Here is a 23,237-nt window from a genome sequence, read left to right on the forward strand (position 1 = left end):
ATATTCTTATTGATTAACTATTTAATGCGTTAAAATACATAATTACATATGTTCTCGTCAAGAAAAACATTTGCGGTTTTAGTCATCGGTACCTCGGTCCGGTCACCTTCTATCTATTATTTTTGCAATTTAGTCGATATCAGCCAAAAACTGATACAATCTATCTTACCGTCCTTATGATCCAAGTGCTCAATGCATTAATAGCCAGCATATAATAATACAACCAATTTGCGAAATAAAACATACCACTGAAACTATTACGAATATAGTAGCGTTTCATGAGAAAAGGTTATCTCTAACAGAGGCTAAAAATAGAAACCATCGAAGGTAAATTGAATAATGGCAGATTTATTAAAATCTAAGAACGTAAAAATATAGATAACGTAGCATAAATTCTAAGTTTGTGATCATTTGTGGTTGAATTGAAGACATATAGTAGTGTAGAATGTATTATTTCCATCTGCGTGAATTGAAGCTACACAAACGTGACGTTTGCTAAGAGTTGCCAAGTAAATAATAACCCATATTTAAATGAATATCAGAGTGCTTACTTCCCTCATCACACAATTTGTCCTTAATTTAATTAAAATAGATATTATTGAAAAACTATTCAAAGCTGTAAGCGATGCCACAAATCGTTAAAATCATATTTATTTTTATTTCCATTTTGACTTGTTTTGACACTTGCATGTAAAGTATCTTATATTGGCAACACCAGTATAATTTCTTTTTATTTCGGTTCTTTGCCGAGTTGTTTAGGGTACGTTGATTAATCCGTGAAAATCTTGTATTTCTTTATATTTCTTAAACTGAAATTGTTATTTATTGAATTTGTAATATATTTCTCATCCTAAAGAATGGATATTTTGTGTTTCGTTACTATTGTTCATCGAAATAATCGCCGCGGCAACTTGACGTTTAGCATGCAGGAAACAGTAACCTAAACATTTGTAACTGTGAAGTAAAACGTGGTATTTTGGGTTTTCAGTGAAGAGCGTCAGAATGAAGTACAATAAACTCGTCACATCCTCGAGGAGGAAAAATAGGAAGAGGCATTTCAGCGCCCCTTCTCACATCAGACGAGTGCTCATGTCTGCACCCCTATCCAAGGAGCTAAGACAGAAGTTCAACGTTAAGTCGATGCCCATCCGCAAAGACGACGAAGTCCAGGTAAGCAAACGTTAGCATCATTATTTATGACTGTATTGTAGGTTATGTTTGTGTGTGCGAAACAGAATGATGAAGAATAAACCATTCTTAGACTACGGACGATTGCTGCCATGCTAAGGACGAGTTTGAGGTTTTCTCCTACAAGTCCACGGCGCGGTTTGCTAGTCTGTGCCATGGTGGAACTCAGGCTCTGATTGTTTTGCACAACACAAAATGTATGACTAGGAGTAGCATTACTTAAAGCTGTTTATTTTACCATGCTTTGGCGTGGTACATTATTCGCTTTTAAATGCAGGAGTTCTGACTTCGAAATTATATGCAATTTATGGTTAGAACCTACTTTGTTACATGTTCTTTTGAATTCTTATTTTAATTACTAGAAGCAAATCAATTATAACAAATATTAACTAAGTTATAGGTTAGTCATATGTTATTGTTATAAACATACCAACCTCACAAGTGTTGATTATTGTGTAAAGCGACTGCAGGTAATAGTAAGATCTCTCTGGTCCTTGCAGATGCGGTCTACCAAGCAATCTTTCACCAACTGCAAACTTTGATGTGCTATGTATTGCTCTCGCAAAGCTCACACATATTTGTGTTTAAAACACATGTAGGGTTGGTATTGTTTTATCAATTTCATTTATTTATTTTAAAGATTGCTTAACTTGTTTTACAAATTATAGTATGCCAGGGTACACAACCTAATCACAGTGTTTAGAATAAGATGATTAACACAGTTGAACATTGTTGTAGGTTGTCCGCGGTCACTACAAAGGCCAACAGGTCGGCAAAGTAGTGCAGGTGTACCGTAAGAAGTTTGTTGTCTACATTGAGAGGATCCAGCGTGAGAAAGCCAACGGCGCCAGCGCATATGTCGGCATCCACCCTTCAAAGGTAAATATTATTTATTAATTTATTATCTTGGAACTTACCTAATGAGTGAATTGCCCTTCTTATGTATAGCTGGGATTGTAGATATAGCTGCTAGATCTTTTGGATGGGAATGAATAAAGTACATAGTACCTAAAAAATATGATTTAAATATTTATAAATTATTGAGTAAATATGGTATAATTCAATCCAAGTTATTATTATACAAAATGTAGTTAACAAGTGTGTACTCTATGATTTACAGCATGATACCAACCATAAATTATTAATTCTGGTTTGTAGGCAGTCCAGAATCATTGATATGATGATAACTTTGTACTGAGACCATGTCATCAAGTCATACAGAGGCTATGCTGATGTGTGACTGTGACATGGGTTCTGCTGAAACACTTCCATGGCTCTGATCATTCACCTCAACTGCACCACAAACACTAAACACATTTCAAATATTTAACATGTTTATTTTGTTTACACAGTGCGTGATTGTCAAGCTAAAGATGAACAAGGACCGCAAGTCGATCCTCGACCGCAGAGCGAAGGGCAGGCTGGCGGCCCTCGGCAAGGACAAGGGCAAGTACACTGAGGAAACTGCCACCGCCATGGAGACCTCGTAAATATAGATTATAAGACAAATAAAAAAGTAAAACTCATTCTGTTGTTTCAATTATAATGCTAACCTTATCTACCTAGTCTACCTACCACTACAGAAATTCGATATTTCGAATTGACTAAAAGAACCTAAAGTAGCACATATTTAATCTTGTAACTAACTTTAATATCGCGTCGAGAATCCAGGGCTCCAAATCTGCTATTTACAATGGCCGATGAATTAATGAATTTTGGTTTAAAATGACAATTTTCGTATTCTAATCATTTTTCTACAGTCAAGGTTAATGCAATTAACTTAGAACTATTTTATTTTCAAAATGCTTGAGAGTAAAGGAATAATTTTATCCAATTGCCATTCATTCATCGGCCATTGTAAAATAGCAGAATCGGGGCCCAGGGGAAGAAATCCAAATGGTCGCAGGCGATGTCTTGCTTGCCCGTGCGCATTACATAGCTGTTGCAGTCCTACGCTAAGCTACTGAATAACTTCAGCATTACTCCATGAGAGCGTTTTGAAACTGCACGCAAGAAAGAGGCTGCATCTATAAGCAGTGTTATCACAGTACTAAAGAGCATGGCGCGCTTACCAGATCTGTTCACACCTATTTCTTCCTTTATTGATCCAAGGTACCAGCTACCTCCATACTAAATTAGCTCAAAATTGGTTCAACTGTACAAGTGTGACGACGACGCAATTATAACATTAGTATGATTGGACTACGTACATATGACAAGAGAGCAACTGAAAACTTAACGATTACTGGAATCACAGTAATCATTAACAGTTGCTGTATTTGATGACTAAATTATATACCTATGTAGTTTCAAAATACCGCAACTGGCAACTGATTTTATACAGAGTTTAATAGTTGCCTTAACGCAACGCTTTGGGCGTTTTCACACCCTTCCCCTTACTGTGCAAAGTGTGGCACCCGTTAACTATTAGCCCATCTGAAGGCACAAGTTCGAAGTTTTAGTTTAATTTCGCGCCCACCGACCTATATCGACATGACGTTAATTTTGGCCCTTACTAAAAAAGGCTATAAAAGTATAGGTAATCTAATCCATAGGTATTATAGGTAACAAGTGCGCCGAGCATGCGTGAGCCATCCCGTAACTCTGGCTTTAGCAGAAGGGGCCTGGGGTGCCCTTTTAGTCGGTGAAAATTCGACTATACTTAATTAGACTTATCCCCACGCTGTGCTCCCGACGTGGGTAATCATTAGCGTTTTACCCCGGAATAAAAAGGCATATCTATGGATAACGTAGCCAGTGCCGGCATTAGGGGGGGACGTGATGGTCCAGGGCGACAAATTCTGGGGGGCGCCAAGGTCTGAAGGTTGAGTCTCTTGCCTCTAAGCTCTGTGCTATTATTATTGATGGAATATTAATAAAAAGTACGCATCTTAAAAAAAGGTCGATTAATTTTTAAATTATTTTTTTGAAATTAATATTTTCGACCGGGGTGTCAGTGGCCCTTACGGCACTGAACGTAGCAAATAAAACTCTTGCATATGATATTACAAATTTTAATATAAAAAATGTATGAGCAATAGAGCACCTCATTCATTTTTCAATTAAGACAATCACAACTTACTAATTGGTAGGTGTACATTTTTACAAAAACAAAATTTAATATTACATCAATGGACCTGCCTGAATAAAAATAGTAAATGTCAAATATTGTTTTTGTAGAAATATTTAATTCTAAATATGCATGTTACAGTAGGTACCTACGGCTGATTATGTAGTTCTACATATTAGTGATAAGCAGGCAAAATCGAGTACAAATATTATTTTTATAGTCACTTTCAGGACGGTGGCTTGTGCCTAATACGAGACTATTTGGCCAGTATTCATGTTATAATAGTGTATAAATATTAAGAATACAAACTATATGAATTATTTGAGAATGCTTAGGTTTTCCAAAAATTAGGCTAGTTTACACAAGAAGAGTCTTATGAGCACAAATGAAGGAGAAATTAAGAGTTTTAAGTTATAAATGTAATAGGATGAAAAATAACAAATGTTCTCAAAAGGTATTTATGAGTATGTATATCTTAACTGATGTAAGTATCTGGTCATACCTAGGTTGGTTGGCTATTTTAAGTATCAATGTGTATTTGTTCATCAATGAGCATACATCAAGCAATACATAATCATCATTCAAGTAAAAAGTCACACTGTTTTCATAAAACTAGTTTTTAAAGACATTCTTTGTTTTAGTTTATTGCCATTATTATAAGAAATATACAAATAATTTTAGTTCAATTAATGCATAAATATCACAAGTCTTCGATTCCCACACAAGTAGGCATTAATATTAATTTACAACACTCCTAACTGGCAGTATGTGGCACTGCCTTACACTTTTTCAAATGTTTAAACACAAACTTTCCTTGTTGAAACTAGCCTATACAGTGCTTTATAGTTTTAAGTGGCAATCTTGCTTGTGTGTTCTGGGGTTTCTAAGTTAGGTCTTGCAGTGCACTTGTATAGTTTCTTAACTTCATTGTTCAGATTCTCTCTGTTTCTTGTGATTTCTATAGCGTAGAACTGGACTCTAGGTACAAGCATTGTGTTTTGTTCTGAGTAATCACCTTTAGCATCTGCTCGCATTAGAGTACCAAAGCTGTAGTCTTCCACAATGTTTTTAAACTTTTCGCAAAATATTCTCCACTTTGCTTTGTTCATGCTGTTTTTGATTTCATTTTCGTTGACATATGAGACATCCATTTCTGGGAAGTCTTGCTTAAAATGTGTATAGATTAGGTCATCATGTGGGGTTAATTGAAGCCATCTTGTGTCCACTGAACAAAGCATCTGGAATACAAAAACAAAATTAAGAATTTACAACAAACTAACAATCTTGACAGAAATTAAATTATTAAATTAATTATATAAGTATACCAAACTATGCACGAGTTAAGTAGGTACTTAAATAATTTGCTGTCTTCATACTTTGTTTTAAAAACTAACACAATCAATCATGTATCATGTTACATACATGAAAACTGAAGTGTATGCAATTTATTTATAGCTAAATATAGTTACTTGGAAACTAAACATGTAGCCACTGAAACTATTATATTATTTTTGTTATTATTTGATGTGATCTAGGTATTCACCAAATAATTCTGAACCAAGTTGGTTGGGTTAAAAGATATCTTGTACTAACATTGAAATAGATATCACTGTGCTCCATTGCTTTCGCAGCCCATAATCGCTCCAACGTCTCATCGTTTCCAAATTCCTCGGCTGGTCGCGACAGCACATCCTAAAGAAACATAATAGAAAAACCTTTGTTAAACTGAAACTACTCGCATCTTTATGACAATTACAGTCATTTAAATACAGTGCTGGAATCTTAGAACAGGGAACAATTTTCTTATGTTACTAATTTATGAAACAGACACGTATTTCAACCAATATAAATTCTAATACAAAAAACACAAAACATGCGTTTTCGCCGCAACCTAAGTTTTTTTTAACTATGTATTTATCTGTGACATATCATAATTAAATAGTACACTTACCATGTCGGATTTTTTTATTTGCTATCTAGTTTGTAATTTCTGTCACCAAAGCACAAATTAAACACGAATAAATTTCATAAATAATGCACATGGGACGACACAATGAAATTCTGAAATGTCTGCGTTCGTTCCCTTCCCAACGTCAAACAATGACAATTCTTGCATCAAACTCTTCCATCTCTGTTATTTTGCCAAGTTAAAGACGAAGAATACATTTAGTGCTATAAATACGCTCACAATAACCTGAAACGCTAATGCCGATCAGTGTGGTCACGTCGCAAAATTAAATAATTTTAATACTTCATGCAAATAAATTAATTTTTATCTGCATAAAGTATGGTATTAAAAGATAATCAAAACTACGAAAGTTAATAATTTTAATACTCAACTTAGGCGTCTTGCAGATTACATTTACCTTTTTCGCTAACAATACATTATCACTAGCTGTTGCCAATGGTGCCGCTCTCTACAAAACGAAAATGATCGAGATTAAAACTATCATGTATTAATTCATGGTATAAACTATCTGTGTACAAAATTCCATCCAAAACAGTTCTGTAGATTTGCGTGAAAGAGTAAAAATTAACAAACATCCATCCACACTCACAAACATTCGCGTTAATGTATTCGTAGGATTGAACTCTCTCCTAAACATTGTTGTGTCCTACAGGATCCATACAGTTCTCAATAATAACATACCATCTGTTAACATGTAATATACTATAGCAGAAATAAAGAATTGAGTATAGAACCAGCTTTCATTTTTGTACTCTTATAAAGATACATAGTATTATATTATTAATGATATCCATCTAAATTAACACAATAGGAAGTGAAACCGACAATTTTAATGTTTAAAAATAAACACATTTTTGTATTTAAAGCTCGTAGTTGAATTTTAGCAAGTACACCATTGATACTTATTACTTTTGAAAGACCTTTAATGTGGAGAACAAATAAAGTATTGAGGAATGGATTTATGTACTTTAGAGTTTACTCACAAAGAGAACAATTCATACCTACAAAAAATTGCATTATAAAATAACGTTTTATTTACATTACATATTCTTTAAATCATACTATTAATTTGATGTTTGTTAATCTTGGGTTAGGTTTGTTAATTCAAATAATTTTGCGTTCGGAAAAACTAACACCAGATTAGTTTTTCCGAACGCAAAATTATTTGAATTTGCAATTTGACGAACGTATCCAAATGCGACGACGACACAAGCGAAACAGGTATATACAAGGATCTTGCTGTAGACAAGGATAGCATGCTCGGAAAAATTCGTTTGGGTTTCGTTCCATAACGGGATTTCATTGGAGGATAGAGGAAGAGGGTGGCGCATGCGCGTTATGCCGACGCCATCTCTGCAACTACTGTGCCTATTATGTACTTGTTCTAGAGTAAAGTGAATGCTAATTCGTGGTAAAAAGTGTGAATAAATCATGGAATTATATAGTCGCGAGTGAGATCGAGTGTTCGTTCACAGTGATTGAACAGGACAGTGTCATCACGGAGACTTCGCCAACGGCGGGTCATATCTTGCGGAAGTTTCTTGGCTATAGCAACGCATATTTTTTGCGGCTATCTCTGCCGCGAGTCTCTACTCAGGACTTATTTCATGGGCCTCTCTCGATTTAACAGCTAGTGGTAACTCCCCAACACTTTATATTGACCGTTCATTAGCGCTACACGTAGAAAGCGGGCATCTAAGGCGGGCAGATCGGTCCCCGCGTTCTTACGCGCGTACTGACTATACGTTTATTATGTATGAATTATTGTTGTGGGTCAAAGACATCGCGGTGTGTTAACCTGCTACGAAAACAGTAACGTAAACTCGGGTAACTTTGTGTTTCAGCTTGTGTACGGCCGGGAGGCGAGTTTTAGACGCGTTTGAAATGAATTCTGCTTTAAAGCCGGTGCTGCCCCAGCCGGGAGTGCCGCAGCCGGGCGGGCAGGCGAGTCCCGCGAAGGGGAACGTGGCCACAGCGAACCACACCGTAGGACACCCGCAGGGCGCGCAGAACTCGCTGCACCACGCCAGCAACAACCTCGTCGGCCAGAACCTGACGCATCACGCGCCCGTGCCTCCTATCCCGCACGCGCCGCCCCCCATGGCGCCGGTGTCTGCCAACATGGCTCAGATGGCACAGAACATGAGTCACCATGGCAACCTCTCGCACGTCACCCAGAACTCCGTCGTTGGTCCTTCCAATCTAGCCGCCAGTCCCAGTAAAGGCGGGAACCCGAACACTCCTCTCAGCCTTGTCCAAGAGAAAGCTCTTGCTCTAACAAGAACCCCAGAAAAGAATGAGGCAGACTCCACTGCTCATGCAAATGGCACTATTGACTCTCCAAAGTCTGCAACAAATGCACCTGTCACATTAAAGCCTCAGAACCCTGAGCCTAATAAAGAGAAGCAGGATATTGCCAAGACTTCACCAAGTACACCAAAACCTCCTGAAAAGCCCACTAGTGCACCAAGTACCCCTCAAAAAACTGAAGCAGCAACCCCTGCAACTACTGCTGATGGTCCAGCTCAACCTAAGGTGGCCGCAGCTAATGAACCTCCAGAGAAATCACCGTCTAAGCCAACAGAGTTGAAGCCTGCTCCGGCTGCTGATGTTGCACCTACACAGAGTGATAGCAAGCCAGTGCCAGAGTCAGCTAATGACAGCCAGTTACAAGAAAAAGCACCAACACCAGTGAAACAAGACCTTCCTCCAACTGAAAGTGCAAAAACTGAAAGTGTACCAGCCCCTGCACCAGCACCTGAACTGAAGCCTGACGAGAAACCAGAAGAGGCTAAAGCTGAACAAAAGCCACAACAAAATGCAACCGAAGAAAAGAAAGAGGAAGTAGTAGCACCTAAACCAGAGAAATCTGAATCCCCTAAAAAGGAGGAAGCTGTTGAAAAACCAGCAGAGAAGGTTGAAGAGAAGGGTGATGACAAGAAAGCTGAAGCTAAACCTGCTAAAGTGGAGTCTAAACCAAAATCTACGATGAAACTGGCAACTGTCACTCCTCCTATGCGGAAAAGGAGGCAGGTTTCTCCAAGCAAGACCAGTGAAGGACCCAGTCCGGCTAAGAAGCCAGCTGAAGGTGACTCCACGCCTGACACAAGGATCAAAAGGAACAGGACCAAGGTTTGTCCATGATGTTTTTCTTATATCTCAACACACACACATACACATACTTATCAATATTTTTTCTTATAACTGTCGAAACTGGTTATGGGCATAATTTGAATAAGACTTATCATCTTATGAAATCCATTAAGTATGTATAGCTAAGTTAAATTTTGACTAAGTTCTCTTAGATTAAAACTTATTACCAATAAATATTGATTGATAGGATGCTAAATACGCTAAACAAGCAATTTTAATTCTAATAAAAGTATTTGATAACAGTTGCTAAGTAAAATGAGTGTGAATTCGACAAAATTTTGACTTTTCATGAGATTCAGACTACAAATTCGAATACAAACACAGGATGTATTTTGAAAGAAAGGTCTAAATATTTTAGGTCATGGTGAGACACCATGGATTGCGTAGCAGTGCATTTTTATCTTATTAGATGCTGATTTATTCTGAGTCTTTGTTGCAATCCCAATTTACATCCTAGAATTGATACAATGTATGCCTAGTTTACATAAAACCTAATGACATGCTAACTTATGAACTGGTATTTTAATTCTGAACAAAAAAGTTTTGAGTTGTATGTACCCAGCTTTTTCAGATCTTAAAAAAGAAAAAAATATAATATTTCCATTTCATAATTTGAAGAAATGCTGTCATATTAAAATCTATTAAACTTTGTAAATGATAAAGCCTTACTGTAAGTCTTTAGCCTTAAAATGTTACGTATACTTGACAAACTTATTGCCGCGCTTTTAGCGTTAGCGTCAGTTGAAACTTAAACTTTCCGCAATATTGCTTAGATACAATACGATATATTATACAAAAAAATATGTGTGATGTATCGATATTAAGCTTTAACTAAAATAGTACTTTCGTCTGAACTTTCCTCCAGACGCCTTGTTTGGATAAATTATGCTTATGGATTGTATAAGTTAAATTTTGGACAGGAACAAGCTTTTTCATTCAAAATAATACTTTTTTAAATACTAAGTAAATTTTCTCCTAAGTCTTCTTTCCATATAATTTTTTCACTTGTCCGTAAAATAAGTTTTGCTAGCGCGTGTTTAGACATAAAGTTCGTTGTAAACTATCTTCGTATCGGTTGACATTGAAATAAAAAAAAAAAAACAGTAACTGAAAATTAATATTACCAATAAACCCTACGATCTTAAATTTTAACAAATTGAGATAAATCTATTTGTCTGGTAACGATACTTAGGCTTTAGATTACTTAATTTGTATTTTCCCACCAAAAAGTCAAAAATCATTAAACAAAATACACAAGTGCACAACAGGTCCTCAATATGTACCTAATGCAAATGTATCGGTCTAAGCAGAGCTCTTGTGTTATGACGTCACGAGCAACAAGTTGACGTGAAGACCGTGCGAGCGACAGGTTGCTAGACTATCAAATCTATGCCCCCAGTCCACTAACATTCGTGTAGGGTGACCATTACTACGGCACTTAAACAATACGACCTACTTAAAGCCACCTTCTTACTTGCTTCAGACTAAACTAGTTCAAAGATTTATTTGTTTCTTTTACTGCTAATTATGACCTGATTGCACCAGAAATAAGTTATTTTTTACGAATATCTTACACAGTCTTAACTTAGTTGGATAAGTAAGAAAATAAGAATGCTTGTAGATTTTGTCTCACCTTAAGTATACATTTTAATTATTATTCATTAAATTCTCAAATAAAGCTGGAACTTTACTTAATTACTCGTATGAGATTTATTACTCGATAAAGTTTTACGATACATTACACTGTTTACGTGCATTTCATATGTACGTAATATTTATGAAGTAACATTTCTTTCCTTAGTATAGAAAGAGTTGTCTTAAATCCAAAGTTAAACGGTACGCATACAACAACAAATATTTTCTATGGAAAAAATCGTCGATAGTTTTCTAATTATCCAAAATCCGTTTAATGCGAAAAAAGCTGAGAAGAAAAGGTGCAAATAAAAAAAAACGGGTTCTTTTCTTTATAGTACATTAAAATAATGTCGAATCCTTTATTATATGCGCAGACTTAGTTGTATTTGAAATAAAATCACAACATTCACAACTTTCTTGTTATCATAAGATACGTTAATCTTTCGCGAATAGTAAACAACGATTACGAAAACAATAACAGAAATCGTTGACATGAAATGCGTTTATTTGGCGCGATGCTAACTGCGCATGTCACAAGTTGACGCACGCGCGCAATTGGCTCTTATTTATCTGAAGCGATGGAACATAGAAAAATAAAGGGAAGTGGTCCTATAACGCCGTAGCATTTTAACTTATCTTATTCGTTTCTTTGTTTTCATTGTATTGTGGAATGTAATAGAGAGTATTTTTGTATTTTGTTTTGTTTAACAGTATCCACTAATGTTTATAATAAAAGCAGTTGAATGCAAAATAAGATAGTTTGTTTTAGAATGCTGAATTCAAAGAAGTTAATAATAGTTTTTTTTTAATATTGGCACCAACTATTAATATAATTATTAGTTGTCATGGTCAAAACTTACACACACGGCATAACTTTTTTTTTTCATGAACTTATGTTTAATAGGAACCAAAGACGAAGATTGTACTAACAGTATTTGTTTCTCAGGTGCAGCTCTACCAGTCTCCAACCCCTGAGCTGGCGATGGCGACCAAGTTGTCAGCGTCCGCCGGTCGCTCGACACCCACTAAGCCGAACGACGACAAACTTATTGTTTTTTACAAGTAAGTAGCATTAGTCATTGAATTATATCCATGCTCCTTTTCAAAAGTGCCTTTATTGCTAAATCTAAACATATTATTTTTTAACGTTTCAAGATTATGGGACCAAATGACAGCTTTTTCACGTTAAATGACATATTAAAAAAATTGGTTCATCCAGTAAGAAGTTCTGAGGTAAATAATATAAAAATTCATACCGAAGAATGAAGAACCTTTCCTTTTTGGAGTTGGTTGTTAATAAAACCTACTAGTTTATTAACGAATACGTCACGTTTTCGGTAAAATGATCAGCGCTTCCTGTGACAAATATGCCTCTGCCAGCTTTTTCCTCACTTCCTCGCTTCACGTATTCTTAACTATATTGTTCGTATTTTGTTTGAAATGGTTCACAAATATTTTTAATGAATGTATTTATTGAGCTAATAGGATGAGTGCAATGTATTTATATCCTTCTTTACATCGGCATTTTCAAACTAAAGAAATGTTGAAAAGTAATTAGAGGTCCAGACAAACTATTCTGGCTCACAGATTGTTACAAATTCAGAATACTTACTAGATTGGACTCGCATATTTTAAAAGTTGAAAGAGAATAGTGACAAAAACAAGATATCCTCATTGTTCCAATTAACATTTCCCCAGGAACGAGTACTTAGCAGTGCGTAATGCGGAGGGCGGGTTCTACGTGTGCCAAGCGATGCAGAACGTGTACCGTACCACTCGGAAGATCAAGATCCGTTGGTTGTCGCAGGACAAGACTGCCGACCCTTCGGGCGAGACTTACAAACCTGACTTCTATGATGTCACAGGTGAGTCGTGATACCAGGTTTTTATTTACAGTATTAGATTTACATTTTAGTTTGTAAAGTTTCTGAGTACCATAGGTACATTACAAAAAACGACTTCCGCAATACGGAATTTGATCCCTGTGTCTTGGGGGGTTTCACAAACTCACAAATCACTTGCACAAAGGCACTCAGACTCAGAACAAGCATTCGTCGATCACACAAATGCTTGTCCTACGCGGGGATTGAACCTGCGATACGACGCGCACCCCCTGTGCGGGGTGACCTCAATCACTCTTCCATCCGTGCAGTTTATGTAATTCAAGTTTTGAGATGTGATTCTAATATGTGCCTAATTATATTCTCGTAGATACAATGATTTTTAATATTAAAAACATGTCTCTAAATATCTACTCACTATGCCTGTTATAGACCACAACATAGATTCTATTAAATTGGTATAAAGTAATTTATGGAGGATGTTGGAACTGCCAGAGTTACCTGACTGCGATATTAGCGCGTAAGGAATTCGTAATGGTAGTTTCTACACAGGCCTGAGTTAGGTACCTTTGATAACTTTGACGGCGAAGTAGAATCAGTTCAGTTGAACATGGAGTCGTATAGTAGGAGTGTGTGCCCCGTAGACATGGAGTGCGTGCTGACGACGCTGTCGCTGGTGCGCGGCGCGGGCGGCGCGCAGCTGCTGCGCGGGCCCGAGGCGGCGCGCGCGCGCTCCATCCTCACGCGCGCGCTGCACGCCGAGGCGCACGGCCACGCCGCGCCGCTCACCGAGGAGCATCCCGACGGACGTGAGCAAGCATACACACGTCTTATGTACACACTGAGCTAACAGGCTTGTCCGTAGCCAGCTGTGCTAGACTTGTACACCCAACACAACACACACTCAGACATTCTTGACCTATGAGACTATATGCTCTAAAAATACACGCACAATTTTACTTAATAAACTTACACCCACCAAAACGGTGATTATCGTCTATAGAAGGGAGCATGTTTATTATATGACATTCTCATTTTTTTATTTCTTTAAGTAAAGATATCAAACTTTTACACTTTGTCCACACCTGCTCAGACTTGATATCTCAAATCACTAAAATAATAAGTCTTTACATTGATAAATGTAACCCTGAATTAGACCATCTGATGTCTACAGTGGACCTCTCGCTGTACAAGGACGAGTCACAACTGGAAAAGAAGTCTCGCAAACGCAACAGTTCAAAATCATCGCCGAGAGCCAAACAGGACAACTCTAATAATACAGAGGTAAGGAATAAGTACCTATTTTCTCTAATAATTGTTTTATAAATTTGGATAATCTATGTTTGTGGACCCGCTCCTTGAGGTACACGAAGCGAATGAGTACTAATTGCACAAATTTAACACTTACTCCTTAAACAATACACTATTTAAAAGAAAAGACGGCTCCTGCACTAAGGAATTTAATCCTTTTGTCGCGGGGTGTTTCCAAAACATTCAAGTCACACAAGACACCTAGATTCAGAACAAGCTCTTGTGGATGACACAAATGCTTGTCATTTGTGTCATCCACAAGAGCTTGTTCATGACTAAGCCTACGTGGGGATCGACCCCCCGACAGATCGCGCATAGTGGGTTTGGCGTAACGACCTCAACCACTCTGTACAGTCAAGTTTTAGTTACAATAGAAATCATTAATTGTTCGTATTATTCTCCAGGAATCGGCGACGCCCGTGAAACGCGCGCGGACGATGCCAAAGCGCAGTCCAAAAAGCGCTCGCAAAACAAAAGCACAGACAAAAACACAAACAAACAATAAAAGAAAATCGTCAGGTAGTACGCCCATTGTGGCGAGCACAAGCAAGGTAGGCATAGTACAACGGATATATAGAAATGTACGTATCCGCCATCACCAGTCATTTACATTCATGTGTCGAGAGTGAGTAAGAGTGACGTGCGTGCGAGTCGCGGCCGTCGGAGGTCTGCGCGGCGGCCGCGACTCGCCGGCTCGGGGTCTGTAAAAAAACGGCATAATGATACAGTGCTTCTGGTATGCTTTCAACTAGCTAAGAACCATCTTGACATTGTTGAGTACGTTTTGTAGTGTGGCAAAGTGTTGTCATACTTTAATGTTGTCATCATGTTATATCTATGAAGTTAGTGTCTTACTGATATCGCATGTTAAACACGTGTAAAGGACTTGTACATAAAATACTTGCGCACAGGGCTAAATGGCCGGAGTTTCAAGTGAAAGTAGACATTGTTAAAGAGATATTAGTCATCTGAAGTCAAGACTATCTCATTGCTACACATAAAGTATCTTTTCATTTTTGATTAAAGCAAATGAAATAAATTGTTGAATATAAAAATTAGAGTGATCGATTTGTCTTGCCATATTTGGCGTATAAATGATACATTGAGATTGATTCCATTCAGAATCCATATACTCACGAATCATGGATAATTGATTACTCAGACTTTCAAATACCGAAAGCATACCAAAGCACGTATCACATTAAAGTCAGTATCTTTTACAAAGCATGTATTTGAAGACGAAACCCCAGCCGGCAAGCACAGTATGTGTTGTATAAAAGTGGAATGTATTAGTTAGATGAAAGTTGTATATTATTATTTATGGAGTGTTAAGATCTATAATGGAATATATTTGTCTCGGTTAAATGCATGCTATGAGGTTGACTACAATATACCATCAGTTTGCTTCTGTTGTTGAAAATGTTGATAGAAGGGTTAACAAAAAGTTTTTATTACAAATGGAACAAGTTAAGCCTGTTTTAACATACATAGTATCTTTTAAGACGTATATCTAATTCTTGAATATCTGATAAACATGCAAGTCAACTATTGACGAGCATAAACGTAAAAATACTTAATATTATTGTAATTTTTTTTCACTTAATCAACTCTATTCGATTACATTCAAGGGCCATAAACACCTTTATAAAATAAGAAATTCTTAGTAAAGGCCTTGTTACTGAATAAAATATTTCTATCAACATTTTTGACGTAGGCACGCAACTATGGCACATTGTATCATGCAAGTTAAATTCCAGTGTATACAGAGATCAGCATTTATTTGGGTAAAGGTATTAATTTCTTTTTGTTAATCATACACGCCATGACACGCATTTAGAACCATTTTCCCTTTAAAACAAATTTTAGGTCAGTAGCTAGGCAAGAGAGCTATGAATAAAAACTGATTGTGTATTTTTAATACTGTTGAAACTGCCAATAATATTGTAGTGTAACCAAAGAGATTTATAAACAAGGAGTCCCAATAGGTCGTTAAAAATACGAAATTTGATTATAATAAATAAGTTTGTTCTTAAAATATTTACTAACTAGCGTAACTCATGTATAAGGGTGACAAGGGATGCATGGTGATTGCATGATTATGTGTAAAAAGATGTCTAATGTTTAATGCTGTATATTTTTATTAAATTTTTTGAGGCAGTAGTTTATTCCTTAATTAGGTAAAGAAAATCGATAAGACTTTCTCTCTCATATACCTCTATTTTGTAGATTATTATTGAGGGTAAAAATAAAAGTAAAAAGTATGCATACTATCTATTCTTGCAAAAAAAAACTAATAAAATAACAATCATTCACATCCATCCATCTTCATTCATTAACTTGCTTTGTGTGTACAATATTTTTATTATTTTACTCTTTTTTGCCTATTTTCTTCGTTTATTTGCCCCTTTTAATATGCATGCGCGTGTTGCATGGTCTGGAAATTCTATTAGAAAAGGGAATATTTGTGTCAGTGATGTGTATTTTAAAATTTTAAATTAAGTGACAATTTTAAACAAAGTGATTAATTAATATGCTAACCTGAGCTCGTAGTGTAATTAATTTACCTTATGCGCAAAATATTAAAATTGATGGATTATTGATTTAAATTTAACTTATAAACAGGAATATCTAATTTAAGAATGATAAAATCTGACTAGTTCTATACCCTAAAATTGAACCAAAAGTGATTTAAAGTCTATGTCCCATATTTTTCCTATATACCCTCAAATTAATGACTGTTTACTTACTATGTATGTGTTATCAGACTGCAACAGCAGTGAGTGACAAGGTTAAAGCGAAAAGCACTCCAAAACGGACGCCGGCCAAACAGAAAGTGGACACGCCGCTCCCCACGCCGACGCGCAAAGGAAGGAGGGCCGGTAAGAGAGGCTTTTAACCATAATATTAACCGTCTTATTCATCTTCATAGTCCTTTCCCAACTATGTTCGGGTCGTCTTCCAGTCTAAACAGATTCAGCTATGTACCAGTTTTTTTACAACGATTGACTGATACTCAACCCAATTACCTGGGCAACACGATACCCCTTAGACTAGTTGTCAGACTTTTTGGCTTCTGACGACTACCCATAGTTCTGACTACCCCTACCCAATGTCAGTTCCATGGCCGACTGTGCTTGCAGTATGTAAAAGCATTTTGAATTTTTCACGTTCGTTTTCGGAAATCCTAGGAATTATCTGACGAATCAAATGGTAAATAGAAGAACTTGTTCTATTATAACACCTGGGTTATATTACATAATATCCACTTGAAGAATCCCCCGGTAATAATAATTAGATTTAATAATACGTTAAATCAATCAATTCCTCGGTTCCAGAATTAAAAGCGTCGCCAATAGTCCCGACGCCTTCGACCTCAACGGGCAAGACCACGCGCACGCCGAGAAAACCGCCCGCGAAGAAATAATACATGTGCTACACAGTCGTAGGACAGTTCACTACTGAACGAACACTCTGACCAAGTACGTATGTTATGTACTTTTAAGTGTCTTAACGTTAATGTTAGGTTCTCGGGCCGTTATTCTAGGATTCAAGGAGGATTGGATAAAGGCTGGTCTGTTTTTTTTTTGTTACGCTACACACATTTTTTGGGTGGCGAATCAAGATATAGAGATATATTTGACCGTTTATATTGAAACGTCCCGTACAAGTAGCATAGTTGCGGCTCTTTCAGTGTTAGTCTTAACGATTTATTAATGTTGTAAATGTCAATTCCATAATAAAATAATGCCAATATAGTAAAGTTTTAACTTAATTCTCTGCCCAACACTTGTATGTAGCGAAGATTATAAGTTGTATCTTTTAGTAGATATTTATTATGGGTCACCTTCTGTCTGCATAATCATGGTTTATTGTACTTTTATATTTTGATGAAATCTGGTATGTTTACTAAATATTTGTCTTTTTATTATAAAATGAAGTACATTTAATAATAACAGATAGCACAATTTGTGTATTTTTGCTTTCAAATACATTATTCGATAAGTTACTTGGTTATAAGAAAAAATGAAACGCAATGTCTTGGGTTCGGTAATGTGTTATGGCAAGGCAACGAATATTTAAATATTTTACGTGGTCACACCGCGGCCGAGTCCGCCTTATTTGGCGGGAGAAAAATGGTGTTGAATGTATTTTACAATTGACCGTTGTTGTGTATGAGAACCCAGTTTATGTTGCCATGTTGGGTTAATTATATCTAATTATATTTTATATAAAATCTATCTGATGTGTGAACAGTAACGTGAAGCAATAATGAACTTTCGTGCGACCTTACACTACATGAAAACAAACTCGGGGCGTAACGTATAAATTGAATTTAAGATAAATAACAAAAGTTTCCAATGTTTTGCGAAACTATATTGAGAGATTAGATATAGAATAATGTTCTACCTCGGCAGTCGCGATATTTAGGACGATTTAATAAATAAATGATTTTTTATATTAATTCAAATTTTAGAGGAATTATAAGAGTTAGTCGTGTAGTGTAAGATGGCTTTAGTATAATGTTGAAAGTTTGACATCACAATGATTATGTACGGTGTAATTGATAAGGCAAGAGGAAAGCGAATTAACAGGTTAATATAGATTTACTAACGCGAACTAACTACTAAATGTAAGGAACTTCATTCTTTGTAAATATATACATTTTAAGGAAATGTTTACAACATCATTTTTAAGGGCGTACCTACATTTATTCGCAATTAGATAAATTTATTGAATATTTTACTAAAACTAACACTTGGTAATGGTTATCATTATTATTAGCTCAGCTAACTGTTGTTGTGCAGTTTATTATAGTGTAACAATATAGCTAACATTCATTTTATACATAGTCAGAGCTCCCTACAAATTATGAACATACGACTTTTAGATGCGTATAAATGTAGATAAACCCTTACCCGGTAACGGTTGGCGCGACATGAAGATGTATTTTCACCTCTTCAAGGATTAAGATTGATTGAGACGGTGCGAGAAGTTACGTGCAAGATGCGATACAGCCGTCGGTGAACGGTCACCCTTGACACTAGCCACACGGCCCCAGCACTTGTGTGATATATGTCGTCTCATCTCAATCAAACTTTAGGCAATAGATTTAGAAGTTTCTTTATTTTTATTATATAAGATTAGGCTAAAAATTCTAAAGTTTGCGTAGTATTCGATTAGGTATTGCGACGGAAATCTTGTATATCAGTACAAAGAATTTTAAAAATTATCAGATAATGTTTTCTATCATTGGACGTTTTTGCTTCACATAAAAATATATTTTGATATGATCAGTGTTTATTTTTAATTAAGATATATAAAGTGTGGTGTCGCGGTTTGTGGAAAAGTAATCTGTCACACGTTTCAAATTTATTACGTTGAAGAAATTTTAAAAATGTCTTCGATAGAGCTATATTATTATTTTGAATACCCATCTGGACCAAGCAATTTATTGTGAAATCGTGATTGTAATATGTACAGTCGAAAACCAAATGTTATAAATTTATCACTGCCTACTGTAAAAAGTAACAATTGTCTCATAGTTAAATAAATTATATTTACAGCTATTAGAGAATTTGTCATGTTGTCCATAACTAGTTGATACACAGGTCTGTGATGTAACATGTTGTCTGTACTTACGCACATAACTGGAGGAGTGACGTCACTGTACACAGATTGTAACTTATTGTACTCTACATATTGTTACGTGACTATTGTAAGGTTATACTCTTGCGGTGAGGTCCCTGTATTTACTTTTTGTTAAATTGTTTTCCATTATATCCTTACGTTGTTATCAATAACTGAGCTCATATCGAGCGTGAGAGTGTGTGTGAACATTAGAAAATCTAAGACCTAAATTTTAGGTGGTATTTTTAAATAGGTTAATTTCTTGAAGAGAAAAGAATAAGCTTAGAGTATAAATTATTGTGTGTGCATTTCTGTTCATAACGTGTACCTACTGAGTGGAGCGAATGTTTGCGACATTGTCATGGCACTCTGGTACAATAGTTGTAAAACATAATTTTAGCGTTTTATACAAAAAAGATATCAGTTCGAGAGTACTATTGTAACAGAAAGTCCACAAATTTATATGCAATTTAAAATAAATATAACGATTTAAGAAAAAATAGTCTTTTAATTATTTGTAACTATCCTTTTTAGTAAAATTGTTAATGTTAACAGGTATGCAATACTGAACCTATGTGTCGCTTTAATCAAGTAAGCTGATACTGTAACATTCATTTAGCAGCAGGGAACGTAGTTTGTGGAGTTTGTGGATTGCAATGCATTGCCATACATCAACACAAAAACGTGGATGACGCAAAACGGCGGTTCAGGTTAAGTCAGTGAGAGTCTGGCACTACAAATTTCCACCCCTAGGTAGTGGGTGTCCATGAGGATTCCCCTGCCTTACCAAAAAACGGGAACCTAAATAGTTAGGTGTAGTACTTTTCCATATTCTATGGTTTACGGTAGTGATACAAACGGTATGGTTTTCAAAATCTTGTATTTTAATTAAATACTAATAATAATAAGCAGACAAAAGTTTGTCAAATATACACTAGTGATGGGACATTATAAGGCCTAGAAAGTAAACAATACGCAGATTTAAAAATTACTGAACTATGCCTGTAATTATTCTACAGTATCCAATGGGTATTCAGTCATGACCAGGCCTCTGCTCCATAATGCATCAGCTATGAAAAGCTTATCTGAATCTAGAGGCAAGTGTAGGTTTTCCACACTTATATATTCTGGGTATGCTGTTATCAAACTCTCAATACCAGGAGCTAGTTCTTCGTCTATCTCAAGATAAGGCAACTCAGTACCATGGTACTCTAAAGAATTCTCTACGTGATAGTAAACCCGTATGTTTTCTTCAGATACCATTCTAAGTATATTCTTACGTAGTAGTCTTATTCTAGTACTAAGACACATCTCAACTCTGTTAGTGACAATTCCACCATCTATCATGACATCGGTTTCACCGAACACAGTCACCATTTTCTCCAAATCACTCAAGACAGGTGGGAGTGCAGCATGCTGGAATTCCTTATGCATTTGATCCACAGCTTCATCAAATGGTAGGTATTCTATAATTTTGTTAAAAAGTTTTACAATAGTATTTTTAATATGTTTTCGGCGAGGTGTCTTACTGTCTGAGTGAACCAAACCAAGGTGGTCATAGATATCCACGGGCAGGCCTTGTCTTAGATCTTTATTTTCATTAATAGCACTATGCAAGGCACCAGGAAGTAGCTTTTCAAACAAATCTGCCCAGGCATGCTTCTGAAACATGCTAATTGTGAGATGTAGAGAGTGTTCACCTTCTATGGTGACTCCTTGATGAATGTAGCCTCGTGGAAAGTAAAGTAGATCTCCGGGCTCTAAAATAACTTCTAGTATGGGATCACCGATTTCAGCTTGGTTAAAGTTTCTGGATGACACCCTAGCCAGTACCTCTTCTGGGCTGGGTGGTTTGTAAACACGCCAGTGTTTTTTACCTTCTGTCTGTAGAATGAAAGCTTCAATGTCATCATAGTGTGGAGCAAATCCTTGGCTATCGGGAGGTGTCAGATAAGCATTGGCACCGACAAACGAATTAAAGAATTCCTGCATGGTTGCATTTAACAGGTGCAGTTTCGGAATATAAGTTTGAGGATTTAATAACCTGATACTGCATCCTTGTAAATAGAAGTCCCACACAAGGTGTGGGTGAGCCCTGCCCTCAGGGTTGTGAGTCTGTTTCTCACCATTCTGATATGATGTCACATCTATATTTTTTGTATATTGTATGTTTTCATTTCTCAGCATATCATCTATAATAGATGTAGTAATGATTTCTTTGTAATAATTTGGTTTTTTCCTTGATATGTGTAAAGGCTTTTTCTCCCAAACCTCTTTAAAGAACTGGTCTGCTGTGTAGGGTGCAATAATCCAACTAAACACTTTCAATCCTTCCTGTGAGCTGTCTGTTAACAATGGCTCAAAATTGAAGCTCAGATCACAGTCTATGTCTTCAACACTCTGGAGTACAGCTTCCTTACCGGAGACTTGGGCATCGTATATGTCTGCGTCTGTGACGACTGATGCAGTTTGCTCATCTGACTGACGCTCATCACTCGCTGGTGGAGAACTATGGGTTTTGCTCTTGTTTTTAGATTTATTCTTGTGTTGTTTTTTCTTTGTTATGTTTGTGTCTTTCGATTTTTTTTGCTTCTTCTTTAATTGACGTGCAATTTGTTTTGATTGTTCATCATTAATTTCAACCGCCGACAAACCAGGAGTGTTCTTATCAACAGCTTTCCTCCTCTTCTTATTTTTCTTCTGCTTGTTTGCAGACGTATTAGCTTTGTACTTGGCAAAAGCAGACAGCGTTGCATCCATTTTATGTGATGAAAAAGATATACACGCTAACACGCGTTTTTAATTGAAAACTATATAAGTAGTTAAGCACTTGAAGAATTAAGTCGTAATAGTAATTTTAATGATAATGTATCCATTAAACGCACATTACTTTTAGAACACACTTACAAGTAACTGACTATCTACCTCACTTTACTTCTTCAATTATACAGATTACAGAATATACAGAAAACCACTCGCAGAGCATGAGATCTTAGCAATCTTGGCTCAAGCTTACAGAATTTAAAAAGTGTGGTTATATATTGTATGTCATTTACGTTTCATTTTCAGTTTATTTTTTTAATAATTCTGATATTATAAGTTTGAAACTTAAAGTTTATTTTCCCATTTATTCGTGAGTATTATAGAAAACAATAGAAAAAGAATTTATCTTTAGTTGACAGCAACGTGTGCTGCGTTTCACGAAAAACATTATGTTGTCTAAATAAAGTTCTTAACGTTTTGCAACATGAGTGGAATGAAACGCACGTGTAGGATCAATACGCTACAATCGTGTGTTGTCAGTTTGACTGGATCCTTATCCTTACATATTATAAAACAAAATCCCCCGCCGCGTCTGTCTGTCTGTCTGTCTGTCTGTTCGCGATAAACTAGAAAAGTACTGAACGGATTTTTATGGGGTTTTCAACAATAGATAGAGCAA

The 23,237-nt window shown here is 36.2% G+C and overlaps 4 protein-coding genes across 5 annotated transcripts; 2 read left to right on the plus strand and 2 right to left on the minus strand.

The window, feature by feature from the left end:
• The first annotated feature begins 674 nt into the window (after positions 1-674).
• LOC113505833 (60S ribosomal protein L26) lies at positions 675-2,714 on the plus strand. Its single transcript, XM_026888669.1, has 4 exons — positions 675-760; positions 989-1,170; positions 1,927-2,067; positions 2,541-2,714. The coding sequence occupies exons 2-4, from the start codon at positions 1,003-1,005 to the stop codon at positions 2,676-2,678; spliced, it is 447 nt and encodes a 148-aa protein (XP_026744470.1). The 5' UTR covers positions 675-760; positions 989-1,002; the 3' UTR covers positions 2,679-2,714.
• A 1,472-nt stretch (positions 2,715-4,186) lies between these two features.
• LOC113505832 (protein PBDC1) lies at positions 4,187-6,349 on the minus strand. The gene is made up of 3 exons (XM_026888668.1): positions 6,210-6,349; positions 5,852-5,950; positions 4,187-5,496 (listed from the first exon to the last, which is right to left on the minus strand). Exons 1-3 carry the CDS (start codon positions 6,210-6,212, stop codon positions 5,107-5,109), a joined length of 492 nt encoding a protein of 163 aa, XP_026744469.1. The 5' UTR covers positions 6,213-6,349; the 3' UTR covers positions 4,187-5,106.
• A 1,174-nt stretch (positions 6,350-7,523) lies between these two features.
• On the plus strand, positions 7,524-20,295 carry LOC113505738 (neurofilament heavy polypeptide-like). Of its 2 annotated transcripts, none has more exons than XM_026888542.1 (9): positions 7,524-7,863; positions 8,072-9,359; positions 11,962-12,077; positions 12,714-12,880; positions 13,501-13,665; positions 14,031-14,140; positions 14,572-14,748; positions 16,932-17,046; positions 17,503-20,295. In XM_026888542.1, the coding sequence occupies exons 2-9, from the start codon at positions 8,112-8,114 to the stop codon at positions 17,589-17,591; spliced, it is 2,187 nt and encodes a 728-aa protein (XP_026744343.1). In that variant the 5' UTR covers positions 7,524-7,863; positions 8,072-8,111; the 3' UTR covers positions 17,592-20,295. The 2 variants fall into 2 exon arrangements, with proteins under 2 accessions (XP_026744343.1, XP_026744344.1); XM_026888543.1 differs by having other exon boundaries at positions 7,525-7,863; positions 14,572-14,718.
• Positions 20,296-20,658: 363 nt separating this feature from the next.
• Positions 20,659-22,824, minus strand: LOC113505739 (bifunctional lysine-specific demethylase and histidyl-hydroxylase NO66). Its single transcript, XM_026888544.1, has one exon. It carries the CDS (start codon positions 22,553-22,555, stop codon positions 20,804-20,806), a length of 1,752 nt encoding a protein of 583 aa, XP_026744345.1. The 5' UTR covers positions 22,556-22,824; the 3' UTR covers positions 20,659-20,803.
• Between the last annotated feature and the right edge of the window lie 413 nt (positions 22,825-23,237).

Source organism: Trichoplusia ni, chromosome 27 (assembly GCF_003590095.1).
Source record: "Trichoplusia ni isolate ovarian cell line Hi5 chromosome 27, tn1, whole genome shotgun sequence".
In the NCBI taxonomy this organism is placed as follows: domain Eukaryota; kingdom Metazoa; phylum Arthropoda; class Insecta; order Lepidoptera; family Noctuidae; genus Trichoplusia; species Trichoplusia ni.